At 45.4% G+C, this 21,518-nt stretch overlaps 1 protein-coding gene across 1 annotated transcript in view; it reads left to right on the forward strand.

Annotated features, from left to right (window-relative positions):
- The first annotated feature begins 2,322 nt into the window (after positions 1 to 2,322).
- Positions 2,323 to 21,518, forward strand: part of NPSR1 (neuropeptide S receptor 1) — a 291,594-nt gene continuing 272,398 nt past the window's right edge. The window contains exon 1 of the mRNA XM_040353188.1: positions 2,323 to 2,501. Coding sequence (XP_040209122.1) covers positions 2,360 to 2,501 — 142 coding nt within the window. The 5' untranslated portion in view covers positions 2,323 to 2,359. The remainder of the gene's footprint in view (positions 2,502 to 21,518) is intronic.

Genomic DNA, 21,518 nt, shown 5'->3' on the forward strand with positions numbered 1-21,518 from the left:
TTGCCGTTTGGGAGTTAACCACAGGGGGCGCTGTAGGAGTTAGTATGCAAAAAGGGGGGGAACTAATGCGCAAACCAACCTAACCCAGGCACAATAAATAGATAAATGAATAAAATAAATACTAAAATTAACTGAGCAGCAGCCACAACTAATAGTGCTCACGCACTGGTAACAGATATAAAATGGGGGGGTGTAGTGGCGCTTGCAAGTAATGAAGAATATGCTGATAACAATTTAAAACCAATAACGACTATAATTCCTAAAACATAAGAGTGCGTCCGTCCCCTGCTGGGGTTAAATAGTGTTCCACTCTAGGTCTTAACCAAAGTTACCACCCAGCATCGATGGCTAGATGTGGAAGGTAATGCGAGTGAATAAATACTGAAATCAAATAGACAGATGTGCCTAGTGACAGCACAATGTAGATGAGATGCTGGCAATCATCATCAATGAGTATCATGTATTAACTAGAACAATAAAATATACTGTGCAATCAAATCCTTAAAGTGCTTCATCCAAAGAAAGTGCAATGTGCAAATAATCAAAAAATAATAATAAATAAGTGAAAATAAAGTCCAAATTCCTGGAAAAATGCTCAATAAAAAGCATGCAGGGGAGATAAAAAAAAACCAAATGAATAGTCCTGCAGTGCAAGTGTCCCATATGAACCAAACACAAGGGTTAAACCAAAAAACGTATTGCGTGTCAATGAAATATAGAAATATGATCTATAAATAAAAATAACTTAAAAATATATATATCCAATATATAGATGAGTAAAGACAAAAATGTGAAATGACAGTAAAAATTAATAAATAGCTGTGTCCAGTGCACAATCGTGCAGTAATGAAAAATAAAAGTCCAAAGTAAATTCAATCATATAAGTGCAAGGTGCATCTGTGCTCCATTCATAAATGAAAAAGTCCACAAGTGGTTACTTCAGTGTAAACTGGTGAGATATGCCCACATGCTTGTACATACAAAAGCCAGGCTTTCCTCAGTGTAAAGATGTTTGTACCAGCCTCTTACCTTGATGAGGCTTTTACCAAGCCTGTAACAGCAGCTGCTCAATAACCGTAATACTCCACTCCAGAACGGCTCACAATCTCTCAGCGCTGGCTCTCAAAATGAAACACAGGGAAGCCTCCATAGCATAAAACCATATGGTAACATTTAATGAAGAAAACAAAAACAATTGCACTCACAAACAGTGCTGTTTGAGACAGCGTGTGTACTAACGTGTGTCTCCGCTCTGCGGCCGCGAGCGGATGACGTCACCAGCAAACCCTCCGAGTCCTCACGCGTATCGTGACAGACCGACGTCACTTAATCATCTAGTGTGTGTTTACAACTGTAGGGGGGTGTGGCTGTAGGACTGACGTCATCGATCGAGTCTCCCTATAAAAGGGATCACTCGATCGATGCGACGCCACAGTGAAGCACGGGGAAGCCGTGTTTACATACGGCTCTCCCCGTTCTTCAGCTCCGGGGAGCGATCGCGACGGAGCGGCTATAAACGAATAGTTCCTGATAGGGGCCCCAGTGACTTACTGGGTTTCCAACTCTACTGAGGAGATCCCAGGCTGTGTGCCGTTCGATGGGGGGTCGGCTTGAGGAGAACCCGGAGGCAAGTTGTCCAACAGGGCTTGAATGAACCATCGGGGATCTGGTGACCGTGACATTGACAGGTACACTTCAGCTGTCACCCGGTGACCTATGCTTAATCTACTGTGAGGATTCGCTCAATCCGTTCACCTCATTCAAGTGTTAGGCCTGTGGCAGAGGCCCTAGAGCCAGGCCTGTGGCAGAGGCCTGTTCCTCCCAGCAACCTAAAGTGACACTTTGGCTGCCAGGCTTGTGGCAGAAGTCTGTCCGGAGGCACTTCAACCACTCTGGCTAGAGTGGCGACGATACTGCAAGGTTCTCTCTCGCTTCATTAACCTTCTTGCTCTACTTTATGTTGATGCTGGCCATGTTGGGCCTGGAAATAAAGCATTTGAAAACCTTTATTCATTGACTGGACATTCGCTCACTACTCTACTCTTCAACTTCACCCCTAGACAACACTGAAAGGTAACTTAATATGCTGGTCCCAAAAACAACCAGCGGCTCCTGCGGGGGTAACGCTACAGATATATTGTATTTCACGTGTATCATTTTTTATGCGTGTGTTTATGTGTGTCTGTATTTCTATAATATTAAAAAAGAAATTACAGATTTGGAGCTTAAAACCAGAATTTTTTTTTTTCAAGTGAAATGCTTTATATGTAAATATTTTTGTAATGCTCTTGCTTTATAAACTCCTACTCTAACTGGTAACATATCAAGTAATGCTTTTCTTAAAATTTGTTTTATTTAGATGGAACAGTTAATCACACTTTGGATTTTATTTGTCATCATCATAATTGGAAATTCAGTAGTCTTGTACTTAACAACGAAGGAGAGGGTTCGAAAGAGGAAATCTCGAATGACATTTTTTGTTATACAGCTTGCTATTACAGGTAGAAATTTATATAAGTTTTATAAAACAGTATATTTCTATTGTTTCTTATGTGTCTCACTTAATATGTATTCTAATTTAAATTTGTCAAAATGATTAGGCAAAAACCATGCTTGGTTAGAGACTCATATCAATGGGTATAACATACCAAGTGTACAATTCTCATAAAAAATATACTGTATATACAAAGCTAATAAAAAGTCACACGAGTGAATAAAGTGCTCGTGCTATAATATAATATTGGTGCTTCACTGTTCAGACAACGTGAACCACATGGATGTGCATTCACCCTGGATGTGGACCACCTATTGCTAGAGTGGTCACTTTCACTTTGTGGGGAAAAGACCCCTAGTTGATATGTTTTGAGGTCAGCTGTTAATGATCCTCCATGGATATGGAATAAAAATGACAGGGGGGTATCCATAGCGTAAAACAGTTAATTTATAAAAAATCCCAGCAAAAGAAAAAATAGACGCACTCACATGCTAAGGTGCCTAGTCCTGGCACCTGGTGTGATCAGCGTGTGTTTAATGTGTTTTAATGGGGTGTAATCCGGCCAATTTCCATTAAACGCTGCTCTATGGCAGTGAGGCTCAATTTGAAGTGCAGTCTTGAACATGCAGTCACTTACAATATATATATATATATATATATATATATGTATATATATATATATATATATATATATATATATATATAATTTCTGCACCAAAAACACTTAGGGCCAGATTCACGTAGAATTGCGGCGGCGTAACTTATCCTAGATAAGTTACACCGCCGCAATTTTTCATCGCAAGTGCCTGATTCATCAAGCACTTGCGATGAAAACTACGCCCGCGGCCTCCGGCGCAAGGCGGGCCAATTCAAATGGGTGTGTGCCATTTAAATTAGGCGCGCTCCCGCGCCGGACCTACTGCGCATGCTCCGTTTCCTAACTCCCGCCGTGCTTTGCGCGCCGTGACGTCATTTTTTTGAACGGCGACGCGCGTAGCGTACTTCCGTATTCCCGGACGGCTTACGCAAACGACGTTGATTTTTAAATTTCGACGCGGGAACGACGCCCATACTTTAGACAGCAATACACTTGCTGACTAAAGTTAAGGCACCAAAAAAAAAGTGTAACTTTGCGACGGGAAACTTGACTAGCGGCGACGTAACGAACGCGAAAAACCATTGTGGATCCGCCGTAACTCCTAATTTGCATACCCGACGCTGGTTTACGACGCAAACTCCCCCCCCCCAGCGGCGGCCGCGGTACTGCATCCTAAGATCGGACAGTGTAAAACAATTACACCTGTCGGATCTTAGGGATGTCTATGCGTAACTGATTCTATGAATCAGTCGCATAGATAGAAACAGAGATACGACGGCGTATCAGGAGAAACGCCGTCGTATCTCATTTGTGAATCTGACCCATAGTTACACATATGTGTCACAAAACATTAATTTAAAGTTTTTTGTTAATTCAAATATTAGTTTTTTTTTAATAATTTTTTGAATAGTTTTTAGATAGAGACATTTCACATTCCAATAGATGTGTTCATTACAAAAAAAAAAAATGGTCCTGAACTCAGCAGTAAGGATTTTCTCCCTTATTAGGGAACATCTATGAATATTAAATGCGCTTAAGCAGATCTTGGAAGATATACATTTTGGGCACGGCGCATAGATACGACGGCGCACATTTACACTAACGCGGCGTATCTGTAGATACGTCGGCGTAAGTGTAAATGTGCGCCATCGTATCTATGCGCCGTGCCCATAGAACTAGATACGCCTGAAAATAGGCTTCCTCCGACTGACGTAACTTTCCTACGCCGGCGTATCTTGGGCGCATATTTACGCTGGCCGCCTCATTGCAAATATGCAAATAAGTTAGATACGCCGATTCGAGGAACGTACTTGCGCCCGGCGCATTCATATACGCGGTTTGCGTAAGGCTTACGTCCAGCGTATAGTTAAGCCTCATAAAGCAGGTGTAAGTCATGTACGTAGTACGTGAATAGGGCTGAGCGTAGGTTACGTTCACGTCATAGGCATTGAGCCGTCGTATCTTAGGGAGTCTATTTGACGTGATTCTGAGCATGCGCACTGGGGAACGTCCACGGGACGGCGCATGCGCCGTTCGTTCGGCCCATCATTTGCATGGGGTCACGCTTCATTTAAATGGATCACGCTCACTTTCACCTACTTTCAATTGGGCCGGCTTTTGCCAAAGAATTTACGTTACGCTGGCGCAACGTTGGGAGCAAGTGCTTTGTGAATACTGTGCTTGCCTCTCTTTGCTACGTCTTATATGCGCTACGCCGGCAGAAATATGCGCCGATGTATCTGAATCTGGCCCTTTGTTTTGAATTTCTCCCAAACAAAAACACTGCACTTCCTGGAATGTTAATGTGCTTAGAGACTCCTGTACCTACAGAGCTATATACTGCAAATTTTGATTGTCATTCTTATTTTTTGTGTGAAAGATGTGATTCACATAGGAGTGCAAGCTGGCTCTGAAAAAAAATAGCAGTTAAAAATGATTGTTGAACAAATACTGTATTAACAGGATATCCCTTGAGGGAATTTGACAGCCCCTTAAGAGCTAGAGGGGCAAAAGGGAAAAATGATATTAGTAAAACATAACAAAATGCACTGTTCTGTCCATGTCACACATGGATCGGGAGACAAACGAGAGAGTGTTTTGTAAAGGGTAGGGAAGCTACCCGGGTCAGGGAGGGCGAGAGTATTTGGACTGCTTTGGTTGTTACTGCCGCCACACAGGGCTACTGGACTTGGTGGAGAGGGCCTCTTTGATGATCCGGAACTCCTGTGGGAACATGCTGTAGGGGGGTACTGGGAGATCGAGGCCAGCTGGAGTAGGAGACGTTCGACATCGAACAATGAAGAGAACCCATAGGTTTTCTATTGAAAAATTAAGCTTACGTGGAAGGCGAAAGACCACCAATAACTAATGGATTTCTGTGTGAAAACCTGGAGAAAGGGCTTTAGGGTATGCCTTTTCTGAATGGCGGTGGGTGAGAGGTCTGCAAACACTTGCACGGGATGTCCTTGGATGGCCAGTGTTCCTAGATAATTGCATGAGAGTGGTGGCTTTTGCTTCATTGGCCTGGGGAGTGGCAAACAGACATCTGCCCCCCCCCCCCGGTTGCTTCACCCCACACCAATCCCCCACAATCGCCGGCTCTTTGCCAATCGATCACCACTTATTCCATCCAGGCCATGGCTGCGGCTTTCCCCCTTTGTCTCCTCCATGACCCGGTGGTCACTGCTTCTCCTCCCGGCCAATTGGGTCTTTGGACTCCCAGTCAATCAGGTCTCAGAACCTGCTTCCTAATTGGCCAGAAGGAGAAACAAGAAGATATTAGCAAATATTAATTTGCTAATGTCACACAACTGGGTGGGCTCGGGGTGCAGTGATCTGCACCACAAACCCACCCTTTTTAAAGGCAATTAGAGCCTCAGGCTCTAATCATGTGCTTAACCACTTCCCGCCCGGTCAATAGACAATTGACGTCCGGGAAGTGGTTGTGAAATCCTGACTGGACGTCTATTGACGTCCAGCAGGATAACATGCCGATGGGTGATGCTGGGTGTCAGTCTGACACCCTGCATCTCTGATCTCGGTAAAGAGCCTCCAGCGGAGGCTCATTACCACTTGTTCAGCCGTGTCCAATAACGGCTGATCACAATGTAAACAGGAAGAGCCGTTGATCGGCTCTTCCTCACTCGCGTCTGCGGCTCTCCTGACAGGGGGGTTCGCGCTGATTGTTTATTAGCGCAGCCCCCCCTCGGATGCCCACACTAGACCACAGGGAAGCCGCCAGGACCACCAGGGAAGGGGGCAACATGTGGATGGCCAGGTACATCCCCCTGGCCATCCACATGTAAAAAAAATAGGCGCAATAAATGCCAATCAGTGCCCACAAATGGGCACTGACTGGCAACATGGGCACTGATTGGCAAAACAGTAAATAAACAAGTGCCACCCCTCAGTGTCCATTATTGCCACCCCTCAGTGTCCATCAGTGCCACTCCTCAGTGCCCATCCAAGCCCAGTGCCCACCTATCAGTGCCCATCTGTGCCACCCATCAGTGCCACCCATATGTTCTCATCAGTGCCACCCATATGTACCCATCAGTGCCACATACCAGCACCGCCTATCAGTGTCCATCAGTGCCACCTATGAGTGCCCATCAGTGCCGCATACCAGCGCCGCCTATCAGTGTCCATCAGTGCTCATTAGTGCTGCCTCATCGGTGCCCATCAGTGCCACCTCATCGGTGCCCATCAGTGCAACCTCATCGGTGCATGTAATTGAAAAAGAAAACGTACTTATTTACAAAAAAATTTAACAGGAAAAATGAAAAGTTTATTTTTTTCAAAATTTTCGGTCTTTTTTTAATTGTGCAAAAAATAAAAATCGCAGAAGTTATCAAATACCACCAAAAGAAATCTCTGTTTGTGGGAACAAAATGATCAAAAAATTGTTTGGGTACAGTGTAGCATGACCGCGCAATTGTCATTCAAAGTGCGACAGTGCTGAAAGCTGAAAATTGGCTTGGGCAGGAAGGTGCGTAAGTGCCTGGTATGGAAGTGGTTAAAAAAAAAAACTGAACCCGATAGGGGTAGGCTGGTACAGGCTACCAAGCACTGTATTGTTATAAGAACAATCTCATGACCCAAGGTAACTCGGTTGGTTACTAAGGATTAATGTGACCATTTTAATCTGTACTGTTAAGTAAATACTTTCAATAAAAATCTATTGTTTAAAAAAAAAAAAACTGAGTAGATGTAGATGAAGATTAGGGGGGCGGTGCGCCTGCACCCCTAATAGATGGGCCGTCACTGTTGCATGACCTCCTCCTTCACCTTGTTAAGGTAAGGCTTAACAACGATATCCGTCAGAAGGCCATCAGGGCGGGGTTGCGTTAGGGCTCTGTGGGCCTTTTCCAATTCCAGGCAGTGACTAGCTGTCTGGAACAAATGTCTGGAAGCATTTTATGAAGGAGCAAACTGCAGAGGAGGGATTAGCCGAACACCCTCCCATTCGGTTCGCACCAGAACCACTGAACGTTCGCGCAAACTTTAGAACCCCATTGAAGTCTATGGGGCTCGAACGTTCAAATTCAAAATTGCTAATTTTAAAGGCTAATTTGCAAGTTATTGTCCTAAAACGGGTTTGGGGACCCGGGTCTTGCCCCAGGGAACATGTACCAATGCAAAAAAAGTTTTAAAAACTAACATTTTTTCGGGAGCAGTGATTTTAATAATGCTTTACGTGAAAAAAAATCCTTTAAATATCGTACCTGCTGGGTGTCTATAGTATGCCTGTGAAGTGGCACATGTTTAGAACTGTCCCTGCACAAAATTACATTACTATAAGAAGAAAGTCATTTAAAACGGCTTGCGGCTTTAATGTAATATCTGGTCCCTGCAATATGGATGAAAATCATTGAGAAAAATTGCATGGGTTTCCCCCCCTCTCCCCAGGTTATTACCAGCCCGTTTGGCCCTATATACTTTGAACAGCAGTATACAGGCGGTGCAAACAAGACCGGGACTGTAGGTTTGTTGTTAAGTAGAGTCTGTTTGTAATTTTGAACCGGTACTTTTTTTTTAAGTGTAGCTCCAGCCAAAAAATCTATTTTTAAGCTTTTCGGAAAATATAGAGAAGGGTTATCACCCCTGTAACATTTGTTTTGCTGTCTGTGCGCATCTGTTCAGAAGATTGAACCTCACTTTCTGTCCCAATGACAAATGATTTTTTGAAAATTTGGTTTTTTTAGTGAAACAAGGATTGGTGATAAAGCATCACTGGACAGGAGACACCTCTTACAGAAGAAGAAAATTTCCCTTCCTAGGGGTAAATTTCCTCTCACTTCCTGTTGTCTCCTTCCGTTTGCAAGTAGGAGTCGTTTGTAAGTTGGATGTTTAAAAGTAGGGGCCTGCCGTATATACTCTGCTGAAATTTGGGCCCTAGGTGTTGGTGTTGCCACAACACTGTAAGCCCTCACAGTTAGTCTTGGTGGGCGCTGGAACGCCCTGCTGTGAACTATTATATCAAGAATTGTAATTACTGTATTTGCCGGTGTATAAGGCTACCAGGCGTATAAGACGACCCTCTAATTTTAAATTTTTTTAAGATTTTTTGCCTGTACTCACTGTATAAGTTGACCCCCCCTTCCGATGCTTCCGATGTTTCATATTTCTTCCGTCTGCAGCCATATTCTTCTTCATTCTTGCTGGAGTTGGAGCCATATTCTTCTTCCTTCTTGCTGGAGTTGGAGCCAATCACGGCAAGCAAAGTATTCTATTAATGAATAGAAAGCCTGCTTGGATTGGCAGAGGCTGTAACATCATCAGCCCACACCTCTCTGACTCTCAAAGTCAATCTGAGCTGGCTACTATATGTAGCCTGCTCAGATTGGCAGAGGTTGTTACTCCAATCCGAGCAGGCTCTGTATTCATTTGAATACATCGCTCACCGGGATTGGCTAAGTGGTATATACTGTATGTAGCCGAAGCTACATCCAGCAGGCATCCGAGCAGCTGACCCGGAGTATAAGACGACCCCTGCTTTTTGGCCATTTTTTTTAAGTGTAAAAGGTAGTCTTATACGCCAGCAAATACAGTACATGCCATTGTTGAACAGTGGTAGAAAAATTGGGCCTTTGGTGCTGGCACTGGTGCCACAACACTGTAAGTCCTCACAGTTACTCTTGGTAGGCGCAGGAATGGGCCCTGCTGTTTAATATTAGATCGAAAATTGTAATTAAATGCCCCTGTTGAACAGGGACAGAAAAATTGGGCCTTTGTTTGTGGTGCTGGTTCCACAACACTGTAAGCCCTCACAGTTACTCTTGGTGGGCACATGAATGGGCCCTATTCTGTAGTTGGGCTTTAAGGAAGGTTTAAAACATCTGTCCGATTTTTTGCTAATAAAAGAGATCTGAAAGCATACCTTTATACCTCTGATTGAAGAAAGTAAATAGGACTTAACACTCCAATTTTCTCACAAAATTCTGAGCATAAGAAATGTAAACATAGTGCAATGTAAAACACTTTTTAAAAATCTACAAACAAGCTATATGGACCTACAGAATTGTAGGGACCAGAATTGTACCACCACTAAAAAGAGATTGTATAAAGAGTCAAGATATAAGAATAAAAATGTGTTTCAATTTGGAATAAAAGTCTTTCCTATGGACTACTTTAAAAATAGTTAAAGCAGAAAAAAATATAAAATATAATATACTCTATTCTTTAGCTCTGGGGTTTTAGAGCTGTCTGGGTCTCAGCTAGGTATTTTACCTTCTCTATATATCTTTGTTTGGTGATCAGTCACTGAGAAAGCGATGAGCAATTCAAAATTTAAAAAGTGTTGAGAAATGCAAAACTTTAGGGTCATTACATGAACAGCCCATGAAGATACATTAACATGTAATGATTAGTCGCACAGGTTGGAAATGCAATGTGCGTCCATAAAAGAGTTCTTTTGAGCTTGGTTAGCTCTGTATGAGAAGAACAGTCCAAGATGACAGGGCAGCCTTGCAAGGGGAGCTGAAGCCACTCTCAACATGGAAAGAGAAAACAAGAACAACAGGCGCCTCTAAAGTAAAGCCCCATACACACAGTCAGACTTTTTGCCAACCAACTTCAAAATCTGCAAGTTTTCTACTTTGTCTGACCGTGTGTACGCTCCATTGGACCAACTTTTTCGGGCTTCATCCAACAAAAAGTTGGGTCTGCAAACAGACCAACTTTTCGGCAACAAAAGTCCGATGGTGCCTTGTCTGACTGTGTGTACAGCAATCCAACCAACTTTTGGACAAAGTGCAAATATGCATGCTCAGAACCAATGTTAAAAGCAACAAACAATAGCAGAAGTTAACCAAAGGGTGGCAGTAAAGAGCAGAAAATAGCAAAAAAAACACGTGATGTTAGGAAAGTTTTAGAAAAGTTTGCAGAAAAGTCTGACTGTGTGTATGCTATGGGTGTGGCCGGACAAATCAATTAGGAAAAAAATCCAAGGGCAATTTTGTTGGATGTCTGACTGTGTGTATGAGCCTTAAGACTGTTTTAAATTTAATCAGCAAGTGCATTAAAGTGTGGCCACACATGGAGGAACAGAGTGAAAAACATTGCTGACAGCCAAGACAGAGATTGAGTACACTGGACTTCACTGTGCCTGTCTAAAGATACTACTATGTAAGTTTTTTAATGCACTTTTTGATTAAATTTAAAACAGTCTTACTTAAGAGGCGCCTGTTGTTCTTTTCTCTTTACATGAAGATACATTACCTGTTTCTCTGTCAACTATCTGAGGAAGGATTCTGCTACTTTGAGATTATCTCCCATTTCCTTTTGCATCTCCAGCGCAGGAAGTAAATGAAGGAAATCACCCCGATGCAACAGATAATATAAAATATACTGACAAATATGTAGCGCAAATAAAATAATCATAAAAAATATTGAAAAATGTACACAAATAAATAAAGGTCCAAACGTCTGATGATCATTAGTCTATCACACTTGCAAATATGTGAAGATTTCTATAAACATCCCAAAATGTTGTGATCTGTCTCCAGCCACCAAGTGCTCACCTCCAAATGTGTACCTCAATATAATATCAAGGTCATAAAAGCTTAAATTATCCACACCAAGGGGGCGTCTCCTCCAGCAGCTCCAAACTCACAGGTAAGGATACATGCAAACACAAAATAAAAATGCAAACCGAGAACTTTACTTGACATATAAATCTGTAATTTTTTTGCTGACTTATGGTGCTGAGGAACATTCCATAAATCCTTACAAACACACTGATGTGATAGCTAGCTCATAAAACAACTGGCCTCACAAGTTTTTATTGCATTCATTTATAGCCATATAAGACAGCATAAGCATTGTTGCTGGTTCATATACTTGTGTCTCTTCATCCACAAGTAGGGAAGACCTTCGGTCAACCCAAACCAGCCTGTTCACAGTTTGGCAAACCACCCAACAAACTGACCATATTTGGCCATAGGTTGCCCTCCTGATTCCCCCGATGCCAAACCACAATAAAATCAATGTGAACCGAAGCTGTCAAATTAAACACATTCTGGGTTAATATGCAAGGGGGCAAAAACGAAAAAAGAAATTGCATAGAATCACTCCAAAATTCATACCAGACCCTTTGAGCATTTTTACTGCAGTATATTGAACTGCCTTAGTGCACTTTTATGGCATGTATATTGAAGTGCATTTTTACTGCACTTTACTGCAGTATATGTAATTGCATCAGTGCAGTTTTACTGTAGTATATTGTAGTATATTGTAGTGTGTCAGTTGATGGTGTCTTTGTCTTTGTGTGCAAGTTAAAGTGCACCAAACATCACTTTCCATTGATTAAAGTGCATCCAAGCACACATTTCCCCTTCTCTCTTACATTTCAGCAATAGGCCCCCCATCATGTCTGGGAGTCCAACAAGAAGAGTTAGACGTCCCTATGGCTTTGTGGGGGGAAGCAGCATCTGTGTCCACAGGCAAAGGAGGACATGGTCTGCCATCAGGTAGGGCACCATTACCTCTGTTTAGTGATTTTGCCCATGCAATCCAGCAGGTTTACTGCACTATATTGAGGTGCATTAGTTCATGTTTACTGCAGTATATTGACAAACGTTAGTGCACGTTTACTGCAGTATATTGAACTGCATTAGCACAGGTTTACTGCAGTATATTGACGTTTGTTAGCGCACGTTTACTGTAGTATATTGAACTGTGTTAGTGTACATGTACTGCAGTACATTGAGGTGCATTAGTGCATGTGTACTGCAGTATATTAACACACGTTAGTGCACATTTACTGCAGTATATTTAATTGTGTTAGTGCATGTGTACTGTAGTATATTGAGGTGTATTAGTGTACGTTTACTGCAGTATATTAACACGCGTTAGTGCACATTTACTGCAGTATATTGATGTGCATTAGTTCATGTTTATTGCAGTATATGGGCGTGCATTAGTGCATGTTTACTGCAGTATATTGACTGTGTTCGTGCACATTTACTGCAGTATACGTCCACAGGTAAAGGTGGACATGATCTGTCCTCAGGCAGGGAACCATTACCTCTGTTTAGTGATTTTTGCCCATGCATCCTCCTTATCCTCTGTCACCCAAGCAGAGACTAATCCACAGTCCGGAGAAAGGAAAGTAGCCGCTCCAGGAAGGAAATGTCTTATGCTGATCCTCCTCACAGAAACCACAGGTTTAATCATAGGCTATGATTAAACAATAGGAATAGTGTGAAACACATCAGCTGCCCAGTTTGCTGTGGCTTGTAGTGCTGTTTTTGATTTTACTTAATAAAGGCAATGATTATTTGAAGTGCGGCTGTCCAGAAAGATACTTTTTCTTTTTCTGCCTTACTAATGCACAGTCCACCACAGCTGCTAAAGTAGCTTATTCTGCCTCCATATCCACAGCTACTCCTGCTACAGCCTAAGCATCATGCATGGAGGAGTCCACTGAGTTATTTGAACACATCAGTGATGCATTTTTTTTAGTCCTCTACACCCAGGGCTTTTAGCACCCACATCCCATCGGCAACGTATGCAACATATGATGGGAGATTATCTAGGGGAAAACCAGACATGGAGAGCTTTCCAATTGATGATCCACTGGGTTACTGGATCATGAGAATAGACAACTGGCCAGAAGCTGCCCAGTATGCAATTGAGCTGCTGGGTTGTCCTGCATCCAGGGTGCTTTCCAAATGGGCATTCAGTGCTGCCAGAGGTTTTGTGGCAGATACAAGAGCGTGTCTGTCCACAGATTGTGTTGACTGACTGACATTTATCAAAATGAATCATTCCGGAATTAGCAGTAGCTATCAGGCCCCTGATGTCGATGTTGTCCATTAAGGCCCAGATTCACGTAGATCGGCTCATCTTTATGCCGGCGTAGCGCATCTCATATGCGTTACGCCGACGTAACTTAGAGAGGCAAGCTCTGTATTCTCAAAGCAAATGCGTCCAATTTTGCGCCGGCGTAACGTAAAATCGTCGGCGTAAGCCGGCGTAATTAAAAGTAGGAAGGACGTGGGCGTGATACATTTAAATGAACCGTGACCCCATGCAAATGAAGGGCCGAAAGAACGGCGAATGCGCCGTGACGTGATCGTATGTTCCGTGCCCCTCTGCGCATGCTCACAACCACGCCTGGCGTAAATCATGAGATACGCCGGCCCACCGTTTACGCCCAGGGCATAAATACGCCCAGACATGCGCCCGTCAAGTGCAAAAGTACATCCGTCTGATTGTTAGTGGTGTAGGTACTTTTGCGCTCTTCCTGTTGACCATGTCTGCTCGGCGTAGTGGAAATAGGAAGAAGAACTTCTCCCCAGAGGAGAAGGCCATCATACTAGCCTCCATGGAGAGATATGACGCTCGCCTCCATGGGGCACGGAGCAAGGATACGAGCAAGGGCAAAAGGGATGAGATCCTGATGAGGATCACCACCCAGGTGAATGCCGTAGGCAATGAGGTGAGGAGGCCCCAGGACATCACAAAAAAAATGAATGACATACGCAGGAGGGTCAAGGAGAAGCTGGCCAATATGAGAAGGCATGCCAGGGGCACTGGTGGTGGACCAGCCCCCTGTATTCAGCTGACTCCTGATGAGCAGGTGGTTGCCCGCTGCATTGAGAGGGAGCAAGTGGAGGGAGTTGAGGGCTATGACTCAGTTGAGCAACCCTGTTTTTTGTTTTTTTGTAGCACGTGAGGGGGTGGAAGGGAACATGTGACAAGTGTGTGGGTCCAACAACATGTGAATGGTTTGTCATCCGCAGGTGTCCAGGAGGAAGCTGGGCCATCTGATGCCTCTGCCCGTCCCACACCTTCATCCCCTGATGATCATGCCCCTGGGAAGCCAAGAGGCATTGGTGGAGGGGAGTGGTGCCCAGACCTCCACTGAAGAGGTGATTGAGGAGGATGCGGAACATCTGGGTGAGGAGGTGTCCCTATATCTTGATGAGACCTCCCTATCGGCTGGTCCATCCCGGACGTCAAGCCTCCTATCATCCAGCCCCTCTGGATCCATCCCCAACCCACCCACGCCCTCAAGTCCCTCCCCCTATGCCAGGCCTCAAGCCTCTCCTGGCCCCAGGAAGGCAACCAGGAAGACCAGGAGGGTTCCTGACTTCCTGCCTGAGAATCTGACCAGTGCCCAGGACTCTCAGACCCGCCATATGGGTGAGATGGCCCAGGAGATGAGGCGAGTGGCCGACAGCCTGGCCTCCACGGGCCACATCAATGATGGGCTGCAAGATGTGGCTGGCAACACTGCAGCTGTGATCACCTGCCTGGGTGAGCTGCAGGCCACAACGGCTACCCTCGTGGCAGAGGTGCGGTCCCTGACTGAGGCTGTCTAGGGACACACAGCTGCCATTGAGGCGGAGGGGAGACAGTCGCGGCAGGTGCAGTCAGAGACTAACACCATCCTGACCCACATTGCCATGGCGTTAGAGGGCAGGCCTCCAGCCATGGAGAGACCGGTGGATGCTCCTCCACCTGATGCCCCCCCCACCTGAGCCTTCAACCAGGCAGTTACGGAGCCGTGGCCGTGGCTGTGGCCGTGGCAGCAGCCAGGGCAACTGATTATTTTAGGTTTGCCTTTTTTTGTGCTCTAGTTAAGAGCGTTTATATTAATTTTGTGCTCTAGTTAACAGTGTTTATATGTATTTTGTGCTCTAGTTAAGAGCGTTATTATTTTGTTTCAAATACTGCACACGGTGAGGCGTGCAGATTACAGTGTGAATGGGGGGGTGACACTCCTGCCAGCAAAGGGGTGTCACCCTCGGTCGTTGGGGAGAAGTTATCCCCACGACCCCTGTGAATGTGGTATGAATGCTCAGCAACATAATTGGAGCCTTGGCGTGGCGTTGCTGCTCCCAAGTCCTGCATGTTGGACTTGGGCTAATCCAATGTTATGTGGATGTGGGGTGTGTGCTAGGGACCACAGTGGTGTGCATTCTCCTTGTGCCATGATGAATGTGTGTGTTTAACGTGCAAAGATGCGTTCCACGAGACAACTTCTGACTGCTGTTCCCTCAGCAGACGGGGTAGCCTCGGGCAGGGGGGGAATGTCTGGTTCGGGGGTCAGGTCATCAGGTATGTCAATCTCCAGGCCCTTTCTCTCAGCAAAGTTGTGCAGAATGCAACATGCCCCGATGATCTGGCACACAAAGTTTGGGGAATACAACAGGGTCCCCCCAGACTTATCCAGGCATCGGAAACGGGACTTCAGGATGCCAAATGTGCGTTCCACCACTGCACGGGTACGTATGTGTGCAGCATTGTAGTTTTGCTCTCCTGTGGTTTTGGGGATCCCAGAATGGAGTCATGAGATGGGGTCCAAGTGCATATGCAGAGTCACCTGGAAGGGAAAAGACAGGAGGATTTTAGTCGTGCATGTGCCCCTCGTGATGTCTGCATCATGGGGTCGGACAGTCATGCCTGACACCCATGTCACTCACCAACCAGCCAGCTGTCCCCATACACGTTCTGTTCAAATTCTGTTGGGATGGTGCTTTGATGGAATATGTAGCTGTCGTGGCTGGACCCTGGGTGTTTGGCACGGATGTGCCATATGAGGCCTTGGGCATCAACTATCACCTGTACGTTGATGTAATGCCAGTGCTTACGATTGCGTTATATGTGCTCTGTGTCACGGGGGGGCCGTAGTGCCACATGGGTGCAATCAATGGTCCCCACGGTGCGTGGGAATCCTGCAATTCTGACAAAATCCGCCATTGCCTTATTCCGCAGGTGCTCCTGGGTGGGTCTGATGAAGTGGTGGGACATGCGTGTGAGGATTGCGGGGACAACCTGGTGCACACATCTGCTCATGCTGGTTTGTGACATCCCAGCCACGACTCCACTTGTACGCTGAAAAGATCCACTGGCGAGGAAATGCAGTGTTGCCAGTACCTTGACCAGTGGCTGCACTGCATGTGAGCGGTGTGTCTGGCTGGTGTCATCATGCAGGGTTGTGGCTATTTCCTGGATGGCATCAGTGTTGAATCTGAAGATGCGATACACCTCCAAATCCCCCATGCCAAAGACGTTCATGCGCGTTCGGTATATCCTCTCCCGTGCCCTCCTCCTTCTACGCTCCTGGGCACACACTAGTATAGTTATGACCATGCCTGCCCCTGGCATGTTGGCATACAGAATTGTTATCCTGCAAGTGTGGTTGCTCAGCTCGTCCGTAACGGTGCTGCTGAAGCTGCTCTCCAGCTGACCTGCACACGTCTGGTGCAAAGTTACCCCTGCTTTATGAGGGGCAAGTTTAGGCCGGATGTACAGCTTACGCGCACCGCGAGTAGCCTGCGTCGGGCGGACGTACGTTCGGGAATCGGCGTATCTCCGTCATTTGCATATTTGAATAGGAAATCAATGGGAGCGCAAAATGCCCCCAGCGTAAATATGCGCTCACGCTGCGCCGGCGTAGAAAAGTTACGGCGGTCGGAAGAAGCCTATTTTCAGGCGTATCTGGTTCTGTGGGTACAGCGCATAGATACGCCGGCGTATATATACACTTACATCACGCATCTCGAGATACGGCGTAACTTCTTTGAGAATCTGGGCCCAAGTGTTTTTGGGATGTGAAATCTGTGCAAGACTGTCTAGGCTGCCTAGCTTTGTGGGTGTTGATTTTATCTTGAAGAAACATTTGATATAGATTTCATGGGCACAATTAACAACCAAGGACCAATTCTTCAATACCTGTTTGACTGGTGCATATCATTAAAAATTTTGACAGCAAGTCAAATTCTTGCTTTCATCAAGAGTACCTCAATAAGGTGACAGATTGATGGGGCCATCAACACCCAAAGCCCAGTTTTTCTGGGCTTTGGCATTCCCAAAGGCATTCCCAGTGGAGGTAGAACTCATTAATGTGCGTTATTTGCCGACGACCTTTTATTATTTATCACGGATCCAAATTCGAGTACATCTCATGTCTGATGGTAAACTACTCTAAATCAGAAGTGTTAGCTATAAATATCTTGGACCAAATGAGGGATGCAGTGCAGCAGTCCTTCCCCTTTAAATGGTGCTTTCAGACGTTCCCATACCTTGGAATCAAACTCACCTCTGATATCTCCACACTGTATCAGGCCAATTATGCCCCCCACCCTTTATACCTCAATAGAACAAGGTCTAAAACAATGACAGGCCTATGATCTTTCCTGGATGGGTACGATAGTGGCTGTTAAGATGACAGTCCTCCCTCAAGTTTTATATTACTTCAGGTCCCTACCAATCCCAATACCATCTACATTTTTCAGGAAACTCCAATCACTGATTTACACATTTATATGAAGCAATGGTGGCTGCAGAGTGGCTCGGTCTATGCTATACACCTCCAGGTGAAGGGGTGGCCTGGGAGTCCCACATTTTCTGTGCGATTACACTCAGTTGGTCCAGCTACATCAAATCTTCTCAAAAACATATCAACTTGACTGGGTTCGGATGGAGGCACTAGTACTGCACTTCCTATCGACCTCTTGATGTGGCTTTCCCCAAAAGGAGCGTTATCCTTCCTCATCCCACTCTCTACATCTTTGGGACACAGTGTGCAAATTATATCCCATGAAAACCCCTCATTCTCTAATGGCTCCTCTTTTTAACAACTCATTTCCCCCCGGGACAGGATCACCAACAATTTGCATGGTAGATTAACAAGGTCCTCTACAGGGGGGGCAGAGCTAGCCGGGATCCGAGATGGCCGCGTGTTAGCCTAGCTCCTACACCAGCGGCGTTAACCCGGCTCACAGCGGACCTCAGAAGGGATTGATTCCCCTGCAATCGCGGCGTTCCAGCTCTGGGAAGTCCAGGGACCATATCCCTGCGATGACGAGGCGTAAAAACGCCAGTAACCGGCCCACCAAACTCACCGAGTTCTTCAGCATGGAGCGCAGACAAGATGGCGCCGGATCTTCCTCCATGCCGCTCACAGGCCTCAAAAACCATTCGGCCACTACAGGGAATCCGCACAAATGGAGCAGCCCTCCCAGATGCATGTTCTCCCAGCCGGCCACCCCCTCATCTGGGAGCCCTGAAAAACACAGATTTAGGATGGACACACCGGAGGCCGCACATGAGGTGAGCACACTATTAGACTCTGAGGAGGACACCAGGGAGCTGCCAGACTCCATAGAGGGGTTCCCCACCACTAACAAACCGGTCATGGACACTGTGCTAAAAGAGATGTTGGTCTCATTGAGGAGCTCTCTCCACTCGGACATGATGTCCTGTGTCCACAAATTTAGCACAGAACTCAGAGGGGTGGCAGACAGGGTGTCTCACATAGAGGACAAGATGGGAGATTTTGCCTCTACCATTAATGACCTAGTGGATGCAAATGATGGCAAGGATGATGATATTGAGGCTATTAAGGCTAAGATGGCAGAAATCGAGGACAGATCTAGGAGAAATAATGTGAAAATGAGAGCTGTTAAACCTCAGGAGCTCCGTAAATATGCCTCCCAATTGTTCTCTGCTATACTGCCTGACCTGTCCGAGCTGGATTGCACTATTGATAGAATACACAGACTTCCCAAACCTGCGTTTCTGGCTGAAGAAGTCCCTAGAGATGTGATCCTGCGCCTACATTTTTATCACGCTAAAGAAAAATTGATGGCTGCATCCAGACAGAGGGATAACTTCCCGCCAGCTTACGCGAATCTCCAATTCTACGCAGATCTCTCGCAGTTTACACTGCAAAAGCGCAGAAATCTCACAACTATCACCAAGGCTCTCAGGAACCATAACCTGATGTACAAATGGGGGTTCCCTACCAAACTTATAGTCACTAAAGACAACCGTGATTATGTGCTGGACTCAGTTGACAAGGGCATGGCCCTACTGAAAGAGTGGGGGATAATCCCCGAACCGCACAATACATCACGGTAGAGAGGGGGAGTAGGAAATGTTGATGCTGGATGGCAAGTGGTGGACCGCAGGAACGCCAAATCCCATAACTGACCCTTCTGGAGGTTCACAATGATGCAACAAGACCGCTGAGGAGGAGTTGCTTCGGCTGGCTTAAATCTCAAGTTTTACTTGAGTTTCCCCGTTCTAGTTTATGAGCGACTATTGATAGTCGCACACAGTTTTCTCTTTAACTTTTTGGCAGCATGCTGGCGGTATGTTGCCCTGTTAATCACCTTGTTTTTTTCTTTTTATTTTGCTGTCTTTTTCGTTTTTTTTTTCATTATGCCCTTCCAAGTAATACTTCTCTCCACACCTGGCTGCTGATGAGGATGGACTCACCTGATCCGAGTGGACTGAGAATGGTTTGGATGCCTGATCACTGGCCAATGGGTATGCCCACTGGATCATCCACTGTGAGTACCTTATTGAAAATCTCAACTACACCCACACATGCCATCTATGTACTAAGATGATACAATTCCTGACTGTTAATGCTAAAGGACTCAATCACCCGGCGAAAAGGCGATCCCTCTGGAAAGAGGCCTTACAACAGAAAGCCGATGTTTTATGTGTCCAGGAGACCCACTTTGATAAAATAGCCCCTCCGAAATGCTCACACCCCAAATACCCATTCACTTTCTTTGCTAACGCAGACACCAAAACAAAAGGGGTGATGATTGCGGTGAGAGACTCTGTTCACTTTTCCCTGCATAAGTCTATCATTGATCCACTGGGAAGATACATAATCTTGTTGTGTGACATTGACCTAGTGTCATATACGGTGGTCGCTCTGTACGCCCCTAATGTGAAACAAACCAGATTCCTACAGAGAGTGACTAAGATCAGGGCGGAACAGAAGGGACTGCTCGTGATATGCGGGGACTTCAATATCATACCTGATCCTGTCATGGATTCCACCTCTTCTCCGAGGCGCACTCCCCCTTCCTTGGCTCCCATTTTGAAAACACACGGACTGTTTGATGCGTGGATATGCATGAATGCTAATGAAAAAGACTATACTTTTTTTTCTTCCAGGCACAGGTCATATAGCAGGATAGATCTTTTTTTGGTTGATAGAAAGATGCTTTTGAAATGTAAATCTGCTCGAATCAATAGTATCACCTGGTCGGATCATGCTTCGGTGGGACTCGGCTCCCAACACTCCGGTTTTCATGTGGAGATCCAATCCTTCGCTATTCAGGAGCGGTCCGACCAGGTCATACATTGAAACAAAGTTAAAGGAATTTTTTGATAACAATGTAGGGTCGGTCACAAGCCCCTTTACCCTTTGGAATGCTCACAAGGCATGCATCAGAGAGATCATGATTCAACAGGGGGCAAGGGTTAAGAGGGAAAGGCAGCAGCGCACATTGCACCTCCTGGCTCAGATAGATGACTTGGAGACGCAGAACAAATCTAAACCATCCCTCCCCCTGACTGAACAGTTGGCACGCCTCCGCACAGACCTCAGGACGTTGTTTCTTGATGAGTATGAAAAGGCCTCTAGGAAATTTAAACTAGCTTTTTTTACTAGTGGCAACAGAGCAGGCAAACTTCTTGCGAGCAGGCTTAAGGGACACAGAATTAAATCTAAGATTCCCTTTATTCATCACCCTGAGACCAAGGTGAAACATTTTCACCCACAAGCAATAGCTGACGCTTTTAGTCACTATTATGGATCGCTCTATAATCTCAAAGATGATCCAACAATAACCCAACCCTCTTCAGACTCTATCAAAGCGTTCCTAGACAAGACTAAACTCCCGACCTTGACCTCTGACCAGCTCCTGGAGCTAAATTCCCCTTTTACTGAAGAGGAGGTGAAGAAGATTATACAGTCACTCCCGTCGAATAAATCCCCAGGCCCTGACGGCTTTATTGGAGAATACTTTAAGACATTCCAGGACGTACTCAGTCCATATTTGGTTCAGGTATATGATGCCGCTGCTGCCTCATCTTCATTCCCAAGGGAAATGTTGAGCGCCACTATTGTGGCTATACCTAAGCCGGGGAAAGATCCGATCACGCCTC

This window comes from Rana temporaria, chromosome 5 (genome assembly GCF_905171775.1).
Source record: "Rana temporaria chromosome 5, aRanTem1.1, whole genome shotgun sequence".
In the NCBI taxonomy this organism is placed as follows: domain Eukaryota; kingdom Metazoa; phylum Chordata; class Amphibia; order Anura; family Ranidae; genus Rana; species Rana temporaria.